This window comes from Gigantopelta aegis, chromosome 2, assembly GCF_016097555.1.
Source record: "Gigantopelta aegis isolate Gae_Host chromosome 2, Gae_host_genome, whole genome shotgun sequence".
Classification (NCBI taxonomy): domain Eukaryota; kingdom Metazoa; phylum Mollusca; class Gastropoda; order Neomphalida; family Peltospiridae; genus Gigantopelta; species Gigantopelta aegis.
This window is the reverse complement of record NC_054700.1, coordinates 35,644,494-35,660,951: the sequence shown is the minus strand read 5'-3', so window position 1 is coordinate 35,660,951 and position 16,458 is coordinate 35,644,494. Positions and strand designations below refer to the sequence as shown.

At 37.0% G+C, this 16,458-nt stretch overlaps 1 protein-coding gene across 1 annotated transcript; it reads right to left on the bottom strand.

Moving 5' to 3' along the window:
- Positions 1-2,380: 2,380 nt before the first annotated feature.
- LOC121384601 lies at positions 2,381-11,368 on the bottom strand. The gene is made up of 3 exons (XM_041515064.1): positions 10,856-11,368; positions 8,221-8,336; positions 2,381-6,376 (listed from the first exon to the last, which is right to left on the bottom strand). The coding sequence occupies exons 1-3, from the start codon at positions 11,003-11,005 to the stop codon at positions 5,293-5,295; spliced, it is 1,350 nt and encodes a 449-aa protein (XP_041370998.1). The 5' UTR covers positions 11,006-11,368; the 3' UTR covers positions 2,381-5,292.
- Between the last annotated feature and the right edge of the window lie 5,090 nt (positions 11,369-16,458).

Genomic DNA, 16,458 nt, shown 5'->3' with positions numbered 1-16,458 from the left:
CAACCTGGCACAATAAACATATTACCTGAGGAATACTGGACCCATGTGTTTACACCATGGACTGGCACTACTTGGTGAACAGCTGGGGCCTAGTAGGTTTTATTGTGAGATAACTAGATCCCTGTGGTTTCCACAGTACATGGATACTATTTTGAGAATAGCCAGGGTCAATGTGTACACAGTAGAATGGTATTGTTTTGGGAATAACGGGCACAGTGGTTTGCACAATAGTTTGGTACTATTTGAGGAACAATGAGTCCAGTGGTTTACATAGGAATCTAGTACTATTTGGGAACTATTGGGTTAATTCTCATTCCAACCAGTGCACCACGACTGATATATCAAAGGCCGTGGTATGTGCTATCCTGTCTGTGGGATGGGGTTTCCTCTCTGTCAAAATGACCATGTTTAACATCCAATAGCCGATGTTTAATAAATCAATGTGCTCTAGTGGTGTCGTTAAACAAAACAAACAAAAACAAAACTATTTGAGAAATAACCAGTGCATAATGGCTTACACAGCAGACTGCTGCTATTTGAAGAACCAAGCCCCAGTGGTTTACACAATCGACTGGCATTATTTGTGGAATAACCACGGCCCAAAGATTTACATACTACATTGATCCTATTTGGGAAATGACCCGATACCCCGTGGTTTACACACTACATTGACAGATGTGGTATGCAACCCAGTGGTAAAATGCTCATCTGATGCACAGTTGGTCCAGGATCGATCCCAGTCGGTGGACCTATTGGGCTATTTCTCGTTCCAACCTGTGATCCATTAATTGTCTAATAAAAGCTGTGGTATCCTGTCTGATGATGCATATAAGAGATCCCTTGCTGCTAATTGAAACAAGTAGCCCATTGTGTGGTGGCAGTAGATTTCCTCTCTCAATATCTGCATGATCCTTAAAGGCATACAGTCACGCCTCTCAGTAATTTTAGTTTTTTAATTATGGATCATTGCCATAATTAAATTATTTTTAATAAATATCATTAATAGGTGGGATATGAAGGTTATGTAGATGGTTGAATAATGTACATTTAGGGACAAATCAAATACATATTTTCTCAGGTAATACTTCGTTGGGCCATTTAATAGATGAGTGGTCTGACAGTATGCCTTTAATTATATATATCTGACACCATATAACCATAATTAAAATGTGTGGAGTGCATCGTTAAATAAAATCTTCCTTCCACTACATTGATACTATCTGTGGGAGAACCAGTGCCCAATGGTTTACATTGCAGGCACACCGAGTGTCAAAACCATTTCATAAAGCCATATAGTGCTATCATTAATTGAACATGGAACAGTGCTGTCCTGTCTGTCTGAAAATACATTTAGAGCATTAAAAAAAAATACAGGGCCAGGCATAATATTATTTTCCCTTTACAGTTTTAATGGAAACCATTAGAAAAGTTAAACTAACAAAAGTGAAAGCAGTAAGTTCTTTTATTCTAACAAAAACAGTAACTGTTTAAATAGGTACACATACAATCATGTTAAAATTAATTAATTAATGTGTGGACATATTATTGAGTGTAAATTATGTTACGATAAATAGTTGACACAATTAAAATAGTATTATGTTTGTGGAGAATTGTCCAGTAATTATTTAGGGCCCGTTTTCCATCAATGCAATTTTGCAAATGAGTTTACCGATATATTGCATATACATGCACACAATACCTAAACCATAAGTTTACGCTCTTACGCATTCAGCGTTGGAAATCATCTCAACAAAAACAAATTCATGCAAGTTTTCCACATAGTAATGTCAGAATGCAAAATGTTCACTGGTTGTTTAAGAATATCATTGTCCAAACCTTTGTATTAATTTTCCAGTTATATGGACAATATTTGAAGAAAAAAAAAAGGGTCATGAAGCTCATAAAAGAAGGATACATATTGATAAACTTTGTGGAGGAGAATCATCTACCTTGTACTTTATAATGGGCCTTGTAAGGATCAGAGAAATAAAATTATAACCACCAACACAAGAAAATTGCAGGGAAAATAGACGTGAAGGGTCTAGAATATCCGATATACATATAATAAGCATTCAAAAATGCTAATAAATCAAATAAAAGAAAAGAATGTGTATAGGAATCCACTTTAAAAATGCAGATGTGGAAATGTGCATTTCTGCATTCAGAGGGTGGGGGGTGGGCTGGGTGGGTGGCATGTCGTAGCCCAGTGGTAAAGTGCATGCCTGATGCATGGTCGGTCTAGGATCAATCCCTGTCGGTGAGCCCTTTGGGCTATTTCTCATTCCAGCCAGTGTCCCATGACTGGTATATCAAAGGCCATGGTATGTGCTATTCTGTCTTGTGAGATGGTACATATAAAAGATACATGGCTACTAATGGGAAAATGTAGATCTTTGACAGTGTCAAAATGACCAAATGTTTGACATCCAATAGCCAATGATTAATAAATCAATGTACTCTAGTGGTGTCATTAAACAAAACAAACTTAAAAAAAAAAATGTCTGCATTCAGAATTGTGAACATGGAATTGTATTGATGGGTAATGGACCTAACAGTTAATAATTGTTATAGTATACTGAATCATCTTTAATTTTTCTAAAGACAATAATTTACATTCATTCTTGAAACAATGAAGTCGAAGCACATATGAAGTACAGACAACAATGTTACTTAGTCCTAAATACACACAAATTATCCTTGCTAACTTCTTCCTGGGTTTTTTTATTTGGGTTTTTAATTGGACTAATGAACAATTAGAGCCACATTTTAAAAATAGTCCATTTGCATCAAAAGGGAACAGATTAATTGGCATGTTGCTCTATAATGAATAATGTTAAAATCCATATATAAACATTAAGTTTTAAACCTATACCAACTTGTATATTTTTTCTTGATGTAAATAAAAAAGTTTCTTGACAAATAAATGCCATCAAACTGCATAGGTTATATATATATATATGGATAAAAGCTACTGATGGAACAGCCAAGGAATCAAATATGCAGTACCGTCTTCAGTATATGTTAGGGGTGGGATGTAGCTCGATCGATCGATCCCTGTTGGTGGGCCCATTGGGCTATTTCTCGTTCCAGCCAGTGCACCACGTGGTATGTGTTATCCTGTCTGTGGGATGGTGCATATAAAAGATTCCTTGCTGCTAATCGAGAAATAGCCCAATGGGCCTACCAACAGGGATTGATCCTAGACTGACTGCACATCAAGCTAGCGCTTTACTACTGGGCTACGTCCTGCCCTTGGTGATAGTCGTACCCATTGGGTTGTTAACTCGCTCTGGCAGGGAGTGGGTACTGGGATGCGAACCCAGTACCTACCAGCCGATGGCTTAAGCTATATAACATCGAGGTCAGTCTATTCTTATAAGCTTTGGTAGTACATGTATAAACAGTGAAACCTGGTTTTAAAAGGTATCTGGTTCAAAGAGGTTAAGTTCTGTACTGATTTTTAAAAAAGGACCGTGAAATCTTTCTCGTTTTGGGGGAATTCCGGTTTACAGAGGGTCCAGATTTGAGAGGTTTCACTGCATGTATATATATATATATATATATATATATATATATCTATATATATACATGTATATATAATTATCCTATGCTTTATTAACTGGTAGTGTAGTTGCATACATGTATATCCTATTGCTATCAGCTTTGGTAATCTATATTTAATTGTATATTACGTATCCTATTTTTTAATAGTTGTGGAAGTTTAAGTTTAGCTGTATTATTACAAATCTCGCTGTTTAATGGGAGCTATCACACTCTCTCCATCACACCAGACGTGGTGAAGAAGAGTAATTTTTAGCTCCTGTTATATGGTAGACCTATAACTATGGTAATATCTTAAGTAGCTCCCCATGATATAAATTAGAGTAGTAATTAATCACTTCCGTCAATTTATTTTCACAGCAAGGTTTGATATTGTATAATCCTATTGTTTATTTAATAGCTGTACACGTCTTAATCCGTACATGTTCTTTATTGGCTAGATAGTCTTTAAGTTTATCAATATATACATCAAATTATTTAACATCTTTGGTAGTCCAAGGTTAGCTGTATACAATCTATTTATTAACATTAGTAGTATATATATATACATCATATTCTTTAGGCTATATATATATATTTATATACTGAACAAAAAAGAAACATGAATATTAATTTAATTTCCTTTAGTTTACTTTAAATTATTCATTTTGAATACTGTTAGTTTTTGTGTCTATTAAAATTATCACTGTCTTATGAACATTTTAGGTCTATTTTATCTCTTTATCAATTGAAAATGGCTTATGAAAAAAAAATCAGCAAATTTTAAAACTGGTGGCTGGGTACTGAGATTGGCCTAAGAGTAAGGGTTATACAATGGTCTAAAATGACAACCCCTATTCAGAAGTATCAGCCAAAACCATAGTGTTAGTTTTGGAAATCCAGAAAAACTGTACCTGTAGACTATTTAACAATTCAGAATTCTTGATTAATCCTGAAAATTGTCATCTCTGATTTATCAACTTAATTTTATCATGAAAAAAATGTATACTTTAAATCATAAAAATGGAAGCGATCTTATATTTTAGCGAAATCAAAATAAGTGACATATTAGTGACTTTAGCAAAGTCATATAAATTAGCATAGGTTGTAGCATCATTAATTGTGACGTTATGCAACTTACAGACATCTTAAATTTAGTAGAAAATGACAGTAATGTGCATGGTAACTAACTTTTGTTGTTTGCTATCCTTTTGGTTTAAGAAATAACATGTAACCATTGTTTTCTGTTCAGTTAATCAATGACAGTGACAAAACATTCGCACAAAAGTTTTTCGGAACAAGCTGTTGCTATGCATTTTAAAATTCAACGTCATGAAATATTAGCGACTTGTATAGCCTCTCTAAATTCACAAAAATGTTTATGTTTACTAACCAGGAAATATTTTGTTCAGTATCGCGTCGTGATTTGCTACACAAGTTTCAGAGATCGCTCACAATTTAAAAAAAGCAAGGAGTAGTTGCTAAACAATATTCAATTAGACTAGAAATACTGCTGATCAAGATTTTGAAAACAACATGTTCCTTGCCAACATTTCCCGATTTACAGTATTCAGGGAACATTTTGTTCATTATCGCATTGCGATTCGCTAAACAATTATTAAACATTAGTTGCTAATCAATTTTCAATTGATTGAAATATCACTAATCAAGATTTTGAAATTTAAATGTTCCCTGGTATTACGTTAGAATATCTGCATTTCTTTTGTTGTTCAGTATATTACCAATTTAATCCTATTCTTTATTAGCTTGGCCTGTAGTCTTTGACAGTTTTTTCACTTTCTCCTTGAGACCGATCTGCACAACGGTTCTAAGAGGACGTTTTTTCGACTTGTTTGACTTCGTCTCCGCACCACTTTGAACTGCTGCCTGCATGGTGGTGGCGGTGGATGATGAGGAGGTTGACGATTCACAGACTGGCTTCGGCTTGATCTTGGCCACCGGTGCCGGAGCTGACCTCTCCCTGAGCAGTGGGTAGTGATGACCCTGGTCGAGCAGTGACGACTCGGAAGGACTGATCTGCTGTGGCTGGTGTGACGGGTCACTGTCGAACGCAATCGTCTTCATCTGACCGTCGGGCAGGATCATGCGCTGGAGGTAGGGGAACGACGTCAGGTTCCTGGCCGTTCCGAGGAACACTTCAGTGGAGCTGTCCATGATCTTGTACGGAATCCCACTCGAGCCGACGGTCTGACTTGCATTCTGGTAGAAGACTCGGGCGTACTCTGCGTGGCTCGTCACCGACGGTGACGGCAGATGGAAGCCACTGCTCGCGTTGTTGGTCATCCCAGTCAAAAAGTTTTCTCCACTTCCTTGGTCTTCCAGTGCAGCTTTCTGTGAGGATTTTTCAAACGACTTTTCATCCGAAACCTTTTCCTCCAAGATTTTTGACTTGGATGGATCTTTTTCTTTGGAATCGTTCTGATCTGACCCAGAACTACTGTGGTGCTGCGTTAGATCGAGAGCCTCCTCTGTACCAGCCAAATGGCTTCCCTGTACGCAGCCATGCGGCCTCCTCATCCAGGTGATAGGGGCTCCCATCATGGGGAAATAGGCCGGATAGAGAAAGGGTGAGAACTGGGCGGGAATTGCAGCTCTGGTCGCCGAGCCTCTCACTAGGGAGGACCTCAGGGTGGGGTACAAAGTAGCCACAGCGCTCGGTCCACTAGACGAAACGGACATCTTTGTAGGACGGAAAAATGCTGATCCCGGACTCTGTTTCAGTTTGGTTTGTGGGACGTTGTAGACGAACTGGTCGACCGGTGACTTCTTCACTGGTTGAGCAGGATCTTGTTTCGTTTCTTTGTCAGCTGTCGGTCTGAAAATCAAATTAAGTTTATAACCAAACATATAATAATAAGACCAAAAAACCACCCAAATTCATTAATTGTAAAGGGGTGGGACGTACCTCAGTGGTAAAGCATTCACCTGATGCGTGGTCAATCTAGGATTGATCCCCGCTGGTGGTCCCCAATAGGCTATTGTTTGTCCTAGCCAGTGCTCCACGACTGGTATATTAAAGGCTGAGGTATGTATTATCCTGTCTGTGTGATGGTGCATATAAAAGATCCCTTGCTACTAATGATAAATGTAGCGGGTTTCCAACTTACCAAATGTTTGACATCCAATAGCCGATGATTAATAAATCAATGTGCTCTAGTGGTGTCATTAAACAAAACAAACTTTAAACTTTTCATTAATTATAAACTTTAGGAACATCCATGCACACTTTGGCATACAAAAGCATATGAGACTGAGAGTCTTACCATGTTTTAACACAATTTCTTAAAGGGACAGTCCTGAGTTTGCTGCAATCTTTAAGATGTTATCGACTAACAGACTTTTTAACGATTGTAATTACATATCAAATATATTTTTCTCCATAAAATATTAGTGGCTGTATTTTAAACGTGTTTCTGATTGTTCTAATATTTATACTACCCGGTAGGTTAAATTTCATTTTTTTTTTTTTTTTTTTTTTTTCATACATATGAAATTATCTGAAACCAAAATCCAGTTTGGGCTTCTTACAAATATTAAGAATACCAGAAACATGTTGAATATACAGACACTGATATTCTAAACAAGAAAATATATTTAATATGCAAGTTTAATCGTAGAACTATTTTATTAGTCGGAAACATCTTACGATGAAGCAAACTCAGGAATGTCCCTTTAAGGGCAGATCTCTCTAATGATGTCTACTTTGAGATTTGTTTTTAATTGCTTAAGGTGACTGCAACTACTTACATGATTAGTTAGTGCTAACTTTCTGTTATTTTATGGTACACTAAAGTTTATAATGCACAAATCAGAGTACTTTAACAAATCTCAGGGCAAATTCGTTCTGACCCTGCCTCACACCCCAGTAAAGTGTGAGCACATAACCTATTTACAGAACGTGTGATGTGTGCTTAAATGTCAAATGTCAGTCAAACTGCCTACATTTTACAAAGTGCTCGATTGTGATACAGCATAATGTGAGGACAGTTTCCTAATGTCATATATAATGATTTTAGGTCATTGAATAAGTAAATATTTAGGCCATACATGTCAACCAGTAGCTAAACAAGCATTCAACAAATGACATTATGTTACATATCTCCTAAGTTCTCTGTGAAATTGGGTAAATCACCATGAAAGTCCAACTTGATACATGATAAAACTATACGTTAATTACGGTTAATATAACAATTCAGCTCAGTATATTGAGAGTATCCAGAAAACTAATTTTTGCAATCTATCGAAGTAACATTAATACATAATCTAACTAAAGAAAAAGACATAATGAAATTAACTGATTATTGTTTACTAGTTTATTGTGTATATCTTTAGTTACAAGTGGTAAACTGCTCGCCTGTTGCGCATTCCTTCTAGGATTAATCCTAATCGGTTGGCCTATTGGTCTATTTTTCATTCCAGCCAGTGCACCACAACTGGTATATCAAAGGCCATAGTATGTGCTATCCTGTCTGAGGGATGGTGCATATACAAGATCCCTTACTAATATACGAAAAAAGAAGCAGTTTTCTGTCTATATGTCAGAATTACCAAATGTTAGACATCCAATAGCCAATGCTTAATAAATAAATGTGCTCTAGTGGTGTTGTTAATCAAAACAAACTTTAACTTTAGTGGTTTTAGTGAGGAATGATTTCTTACACAGAGTCAGTAACTTGACTTGTCCACTTGGAGCTTGGATTTGGCTGCAGAAAAGTGATCAAGCATTCTGCCAAGCCAGAGTTCTTTGTCAGTAAGATGCGCAAGTAACGGACTGTCTAAAATGAAAAATAATTTAGTCTTTAAAAGTTACCAGTACAATATATTATAAAATTAAACCTATTACAAAATGTGTATTAACACAATCTCTGACTCCTTAAACCCTTGCTCCTGTCCTCCAGTAATGAATATGGTAAATCTAGGACATGAATTTGAATTGATGAGGTACAAATGATAAAAAAAAGAAAAAAAGAGTCAGAAACCATTAACAGATTTATATTATTTGTATGCTTCAAATTGCTTCTGATAAGGAGACATCTACAAAGGACCTACGCCCAGAGAGTGTGATTAAAAGGAGATTCAGACATTTTGTACAAACAGCGTACATGTGGGATGGGGGTGGGAGGGTGCTGTGGTAGGGGGGTGGGTGGTGATGAAGATAGGGATTAAAATGTTTACAAAAACAAAACAAAACCCACGCACACAAAAACAACCAACAGCAATACAACCGAAATATTTACGCAATAGGTTCTATAAAATAAGACTTACTGAATCAGTTTAAAATGCAGCAGTGTTTTATGTAGTATAAAAATTATCTATTCCGTTAAGGGGAGAGGTTCACCCATTCCCCCCAGTAAATACAATTCAGGGTTAGCATTGGCAACAGCAATAACTAAAGGCTGAAACGGTCGGAACTCTTTCCAAACTTAAATTCTGTTAATTTTCGTATGTCTTAAATGTTATAGTGTGAAATGTACCCAGTTTCTTATTTATTATTCTAACTCATAAAGTTCTGTATATAATGTATGGTACTCGGAGGCGGATCTAGGGAGGGGGCCCAGGGGCCTGGGTTCCCCCTACCAAATTTTACGATAGTTATAATTTTATTATATATATTAATTTTCATTTTTTTTACAATCCCCCTCCAAATATCCCCCAAAGTTCCCTTGGCATTCAATCTCATGTCACTAAGACCCCCGCTAAATGGATTTTCTGGATCTGCCACTGGTACTTTTTAATGTGGAGGACTGATGTCAGGGAGCATTTTGTTCAGTATAGCATCAGTTTCAGAGATTGCTACTCAATTTTTAAAACATTAAACAGTAGTTGCTAATCAATTTTCAATAGACGTCTAGAAATATCACTCAAATCAAGATTTTGAAAACAATATTCCCTGTATGTATGCACATACACAAGGGGGGGGGGGGGGGGGGGGGGGGGGGGGTGCAATTATGGTTTACCAGTTTATTGTGTATACCTTTAGTGACTTTAGTGGGGGGATGTTACCCAATGATAAAGCGCTCGCCTTATGCGAGGTCAGTCAAGGTTCGATCCCCATTGGTGGTGGACATAGCCCAGTGGTACAGCGCTCACTTATGTGTGGTCGGTGTGAGATCAATCCCTGTCGGTGGGCCCATTGGGCTATTTCTCGTTTCAGCCAGTGCACCACAACTGGTATATCAAAGGCCGTGATATGTACTACGCTGTCTGTGGGATGGTGCATATAAAAGATTCCTTGCTGCTAATCGAAAAGAGTAGCCCATGAAGTGGCGATAGCGGGTTTCCTATCTCATTATCTGTGTGGTCCTTCACCATATGTTTGACACCATATAACCGTAAATAAAATGTGTTGAGTGCATTGTTAAATAAACCATTTCATTCTTTGGTGGGCCCATTGTGCTATTACTCATTCCAGCCAGTGCACCATGACCGGTATAGCAATATTCCCTGGATGTATGCACATACACAAGGGGGGGGGGGGGGGGGGGGCAATTCAGGGATTTATCCAAGCATTCTGCTGTACGGACATTGGCCCCTTCCCAGTATCAAGTGATACTGACACTTCCCAACTGGATGTATATTTTTGTAGTTATCTGTTCTGATAAATTGGGTACATAATGCATTCAATGCCATTCAATGCCTAAAAAAGACATCCCAATTATGATTAAATTGCAGTACTTTTTCCTAAGTTCATTACACATGGCATGATAAACCTTGCCAACAAATCCTGGTTAGAACTGCAGCGTACAAAAAACAAATATGAATGGGGGTAAAAAGAAAAAACCCAACCATATTTGAGCATGTCAGGGATAAGCTATCGTTCACAAAATTGCCAAATATTAATTAATATTGAATTTGGAGAATATATTAAGTCACCAAAAAGTTAATTCGAAAATCAAATAAATAAAATTCTTTAAATCAACTTAATTTGGTAATATTTTGATTGGGTAACTGACATAAAAGTTTAGCCAAGTTGCAAATATCTTTGAGTACAATTTATACCTTGGCATACATACTTCATGGATGGTCCTCAGGCTTTCTGCCAGAAAATAATTTGAGGGTATGTAACAACAACAAAACCGATCATAAGTATACCTACTAGGTGGTTATGGGTTTGAAATCTTTTGAAATGGGACACTGCATTTCATGGACTTTGACACAGTTCTCTTACTATAATTGTTCTAAAAATTATTAAAATGCATCTATTAAAACTCCCAAGATTTCAGGGTATGTAATTTTACCCTTCGTACCCTCTGGCAGGAACCCTGGTCCTAAGATTACAGTATTTGATTCTTACCATGTCAAATGAATTCTGGTCTGTACAGTCAAAGTCACAGAGCAACGCTAGAACCATTTTGAAGATTTCAGGTCTGTCCAGATAGTTTGCCTTTAGCATGTTCATCAGGCCTTGAAATGGCGCCACCTCAAAACTGGACAGCTTCTCCATCCTCCTTGTAGAACGAAAACTACAGGCATTGAGTTTGAGAATGTTTTATTTATTTTTAGGATTCTACAAGAATCGTTAACATGCTTTAACACAGACATTTTGGGATTCCATCTCATAATCTTACGCCTATAACCCAAAACCTGGCATTCACGGAAGCATGGAATCCTGCTAAATTCGCAATCTGAAAACCATAGCAGGTCTCTACATTAACCTTTCCACCTAGGAGCCAGATGGTGCCTACTTATATTTTTATATAGATGGTATGAAATGTTTTAGTTGCCAAATAAATAAAAAATGATCGCATATGCGAACAAATTGGTCATAATGTAGAGGGCTGCATAGGTAACTTTTAACCCTAACCTGGGTTTTCTCCAGTTCTAACCCCTAATCCTTGTGTTGTCTGCTTCTAACATCCATGATCCATTTGACAAAAGATACATAGTTTTAGAATTTCCTCTTGTACTATAAAACTGTTCAATTAAAAACAACTGAATCTGTATTATTTTAATGATTTTAAATACTTTCCCATTGCACTATGTTGCTTTTTGGGTTCCTCAAGCCACATCCACTCTCTGTTTAATGCATTATAAGAGAAACATAGTACAAAATTAAAATAAAGAATGTTAAGTTCAAATCAGACAAGCACTGCCTATGTCACGATAATATATGATTTGAGATCACTTCTCGTAAATTCCAGTAATGGTGTGGAAATTCACTTTTTTGGAGCTCGTATACCGGATATAGAATATGGAGAGCAAATTTACGACCACTGTAATTGTGGTTTATTTGTTACCAAATTGAACTTTTAAAAATCGCGCTACCAAACTACTTACCCGGTCGGCCTCAATATTTGTACTTAGTAAAATATCCTTTCTTTCCAGAGCACCGCTGCAGGATTATGTTATGGTATTTACCTGTCTCAGTTTTTTGCCTTTTTTAAGATGTCAACTGACAGTTAAAGTTTGTTTTGTTTAACAACACTATTAAAGCACATTGATTTATTAATCATCGGCTATTGGATGTCAAACATTTGGTAATTTTGACATATAATCTGAGACAGGAAACCCACTATCTTTTATATGCACCATCCCACAGACAGGATATCAACTACCATGACCTTTGATAGATCAGCCGTGGTACATTGGCTGAAACGAGAAGAAGCCCATTTGGCCGACCGACGGGGATCGAGCCTATACCGTTCATCAGTCGACTGCTTCACCACTGGGCTCCGTCCAGCACATCGACTGACAGATACTTTTTAATGACCACTATTACCTAATAAATATTTTTTTCTTCATAAAATATCAGGAAGGATGGAAATGTTTTATTTAACAACGCACTCAACACATTTTATTTACGGTTATATGGCGTCAGACATATGGTTAAGGACCACACAGATATTGAGAGAGGAAACCCGCTGTCGCCATTTCATTGGCTACTCTTTTCGATTAGCAGCAAGGGATCTTTTATATATGTGCACCATTCCATAGACAGGATAGCACATACCACGGCCTTTGATGTACCAGTCGTGGTGCACTGGCTGGAGCGAGAAATAGCGCAATAGGTCCACCGACGGAGATCGATCCCAAACCGACCACGCATCAAGCAAGCGCTGTACCACTGGGCTACGTCTCGCCCATCATAAAATATCAGAAGCAGTATATTAAATCGTCCTAGTATTTGTATTAGGTCCAAATTGTATTTCTTAATGTATATATATATTTGTTTTTTCGTAGGCTACGTATTGAGAGACCAAATCCAGTTTGGACTACATACTAAACTTAGGTCGATCAGAAACAGACACTGAACAAAAATCTGTATTTGGCATGCAGTTTTATTAGTTGGAAACATCTTACAATGCAGGCTCATGTGCAGGAAATTGTGCAGGGAGAGGGGAGTGTCTTGACTGTAGCAAGCGAAGTTGTTTGGGAAGGTCAGATCATGCTACCCCGAACATTTATAGAGCAACATTGAAAAAAACAAAAACAAAAGTGGAAAATTTTCTTGCACACGAGCCAAAAATGGCATCAAACTGGGTATTCCCTTTAAATTCTATTACAGATCTATTCGGTAATTAATTTCGCATTCAAGGATTTACCTATACATATACCTTACCGTACACAGCGATCTATTTTCTTGACAGTCGAACGGTCTTTTCAAAACAACCGACACTTTTGCTACAGCTTTTTTTTTCTGTCTGTGTTAAAAAACTGACGCCATATAACCGTAAATGAAATGCGTCGTTAAATAAAACATTTCTTTCTTTCTTTCTGTTAAAAAACCCCCGAACTAGCATTTTTTTAAAATCATTTCTCTGCATAAGACAAGATCGTCACTGCACTGTCGGTCAGCTGCAGGGCCGCAGCGTGTATTTGAAAGCGTGTGGGAGGGAGGGAGGGAGGGGGCGGAGACACTGTCGGTGCAATGGCCTGGAGGATGGAAATTTAACGGCCGGAATTTATTACGGGGCTTTGGGAGCAAAGGCCCGAAGGAGAAAAATTTGAGAGCAGGAAATTGTTATGGGGGATTGAGGACATACTCCCCCAAGAAAATAATTAACTATCAGATGTTCAAATAGGGCAGTCCCACCAAGAACAACAGGGAAAGTGCAGGGGGTGGGGTGGTCATTACCCCCACATCCCCGTTCCGCGGCCCTTGAGTTGGTCTGTTTATAGGAAGACTGCCATTCCCCAGGCCGAAAAGCCTGCTTCCTTTCTTATATAGCAGTGGTGTAGCAGGGGGAGGGCATATGCCTACGTTGTACACACACACACACACACACACACACACACACACACACACACACACACACCTCAAGGGCACATTATATAGGGAAAAACACCATTATTATTATCACCACCACCATAGACACTACCAGGGCCGTAGCTAGTAGGGGGGCAAGGGGGACAGTTGCCCCCCCCCCCCTCCCCACCGAAATTTGTTTAGACTATTAACTACTCAATCCTAGCTACGGCCCTGACTACTAATTGTGTCTGACAAAGATCCATTTTCCAATCCCGCGAATTTTTTGGCTACGCCATAAAAAGTTATTTTTCAGAAGACGTTTTCATTAAAATACAACAACATATTATATAATGGACAAGTGATATTTTTATTACGATATGTCAATCACAAATTCACAATAGATTTCGCCTAGTAATATTTTCTACAAGTTTAAACAAAATAGTTTTGGCACCAAATAAAATAAAACGTATTCTGGTAAAAACAAAACCCATTAAAAAAAAAATCTAATTTAACATATACACAATGAATATCAATGACCGATACATTCAAAAGTAAAAAGTTTCTTTTATTTAACGACGCCACTAGAGCACGTTGATTTTTTTTTATCTTATCATCGGCTATTGGACGTCAAACATATGGTCATTCTGACACTGTTTGTAGAGGAAACCCGCTGTCGCCACATAGGCTACTCTTTTACGACAGTCAGCAAGGGATCTTTTATTTGCGCTTCCCACAGACAGGATAGCACAAACCATGGCCTTTGTTGAACCAGTTATGGATCACGGGTCGGTGCAAGTGGTTTACACCTACCCATTGAGCCTTGCGGAGCACTCGCTCAAGGTTTAGAGTCGGTATCTGGATTAAAAATCCCATGCCTCGACTGGGATCCGAACCCAGTACCTACCAGCCTAACCACGACGCCACCGAGGCCGGTAAATGCATATAAAGACAAATATATGTTTATATAATTGATGTATATATACAATAGTTACACAATATAGAGTTTCGTTTGAATATACAAAATACCCAGCAAGTGTGTTTTGCGTTTGCTTACATTAAAATTGTTGCCATGGTAATGAACCTTAAAGTAATTAGGGTTCGACAAATCCACTAGACCTCGGTTCCGGCTAGTAAATGTTAGCTCTGGGCTAGTGAAAATTATCAACCGTATTGCTAGTGACTTTCTCAAACATTTGCTGAACACTACAGTAATGGTCAGCAATCAACATGGTTGTAATACTATTCTGACAATAAGGATTTAAAAAAAAAACAATGTGGCGACTTTTTTTCTTGACCAAGGCCGACCACTGTAATAGCATAGACTGGTTTTGCATAATATACAAATAAGGAACATGGAATGCCATACATGATGATACTGCATAACAACCATTATATTACAATAAGGCATTTAGTATCCAATGTTGCGTCTTCACAAAACTGATATAGAGAATAACTGGTTACTGTCCTAAGATATCGGCTTTATCCTGTGAAGTTTAGAATGGCGAATGCCTCGAAACATTCGCTATTAGACCTGACAGGATAGAGCTGATATTTTAAGACCGTATGTAACCAGTTATTTTATTTAACTTGCAATCCTACCCTACATAATAATAATAATAATAATAATAATAATAATAATATATATATATATATATATATATATATATATATAGATATAGATATATATATATATATATATATATATATATATATATATATATATATTATTTATTTATTTATTTATTTATGAATGAAATGAACCGGATTTTTTTCGCAACTTTACCGTTTTCCAGAGTACTAGGTCCACACGCGTTGAATGTCTTGTCGTCTACAATATCTATACACCAAAACAAAAATAGTCCTAAAATAAAAACAATTTATTTATTTTTAAAATAATTGTTTTCAAAACGTTTTTTAAAAATTAAAACCATCGACTGAAAATAAAAGAATAAGTAACTTTGAATAATACAACATTTCTTTGCTGGTCATAACTAAAAGTAGTTCTATCCCCAAAAAGCTCTATTGGTCAGTGAAATATAAAAATGTATCTAGTAATCATATCTTGTCAATACATATGATGAATGCCGAAAAAACTAACAATGTACACACATACTAAACTCAAAATCATTTTTAAATTCATTTATATGAACAATTTCCAAAGAACATTTACCTCCAAAATTAAATACCTAGTACCTATTTTATTTAAGCAGCCACCATTATATCCCTTATTAACAAACCATAATTTGGAATATAATAGAATTATGGCTTCATTGCTTCATTTGTTTTTAACTAACGTTAACGGTTTGAAATGTTTGATTTAGTTTATCTTGCAACCACTGTCTGTATTAACTAAAGGAAGAAACAACTTGCCTACTAAGAATTTATCACTGGTCACATGTTCTCTTTGACTGGGCTCATTTGCTTTCATTAGATTTCCAATTAGAAATTTTTTACATATCAATACGTGTGGTTCCGGTTACTCAACCAACCTCTTTTTTTCTCCATTTTCGCCGACCCTCAACTTTTTTCCACCTACTGATCTTCAAAGCAGTTAGATAACACAACATTTGTTTGAAAGGTTACTAAATCGCTCTTTGCCAAGACCAGTTTGACAGATTTTAGGAATAATAATAAAAACTTTAAAAGTTATGGCCGACATAAGCTTAAGGGCAACTGTCCCCCAGTGCTAAGGCAAAACCTCAAATTCG

Coding starts and splice junctions, on each gene's coding strand:
- LOC121384601 (XM_041515064.1), bottom strand. CDS start 11,005: ATGGAGAAGCTGTCCAGTTTTGAGGTGGCGCCATTTCAAGGCCTGATG. Junction 8,337..10,855: donor ACCAGAATTCATTTGACATG/GTAAGAATCAAA, acceptor TTTTCATTTTAG/ACAGTCCGTTACTTGCGCAT. Junction 6,377..8,220: donor AGTCAAGTTACTGACTCTGT/GTAAGAAATCAT, acceptor TTTGATTTTCAG/ACCGACAGCTGACAAAGAAA.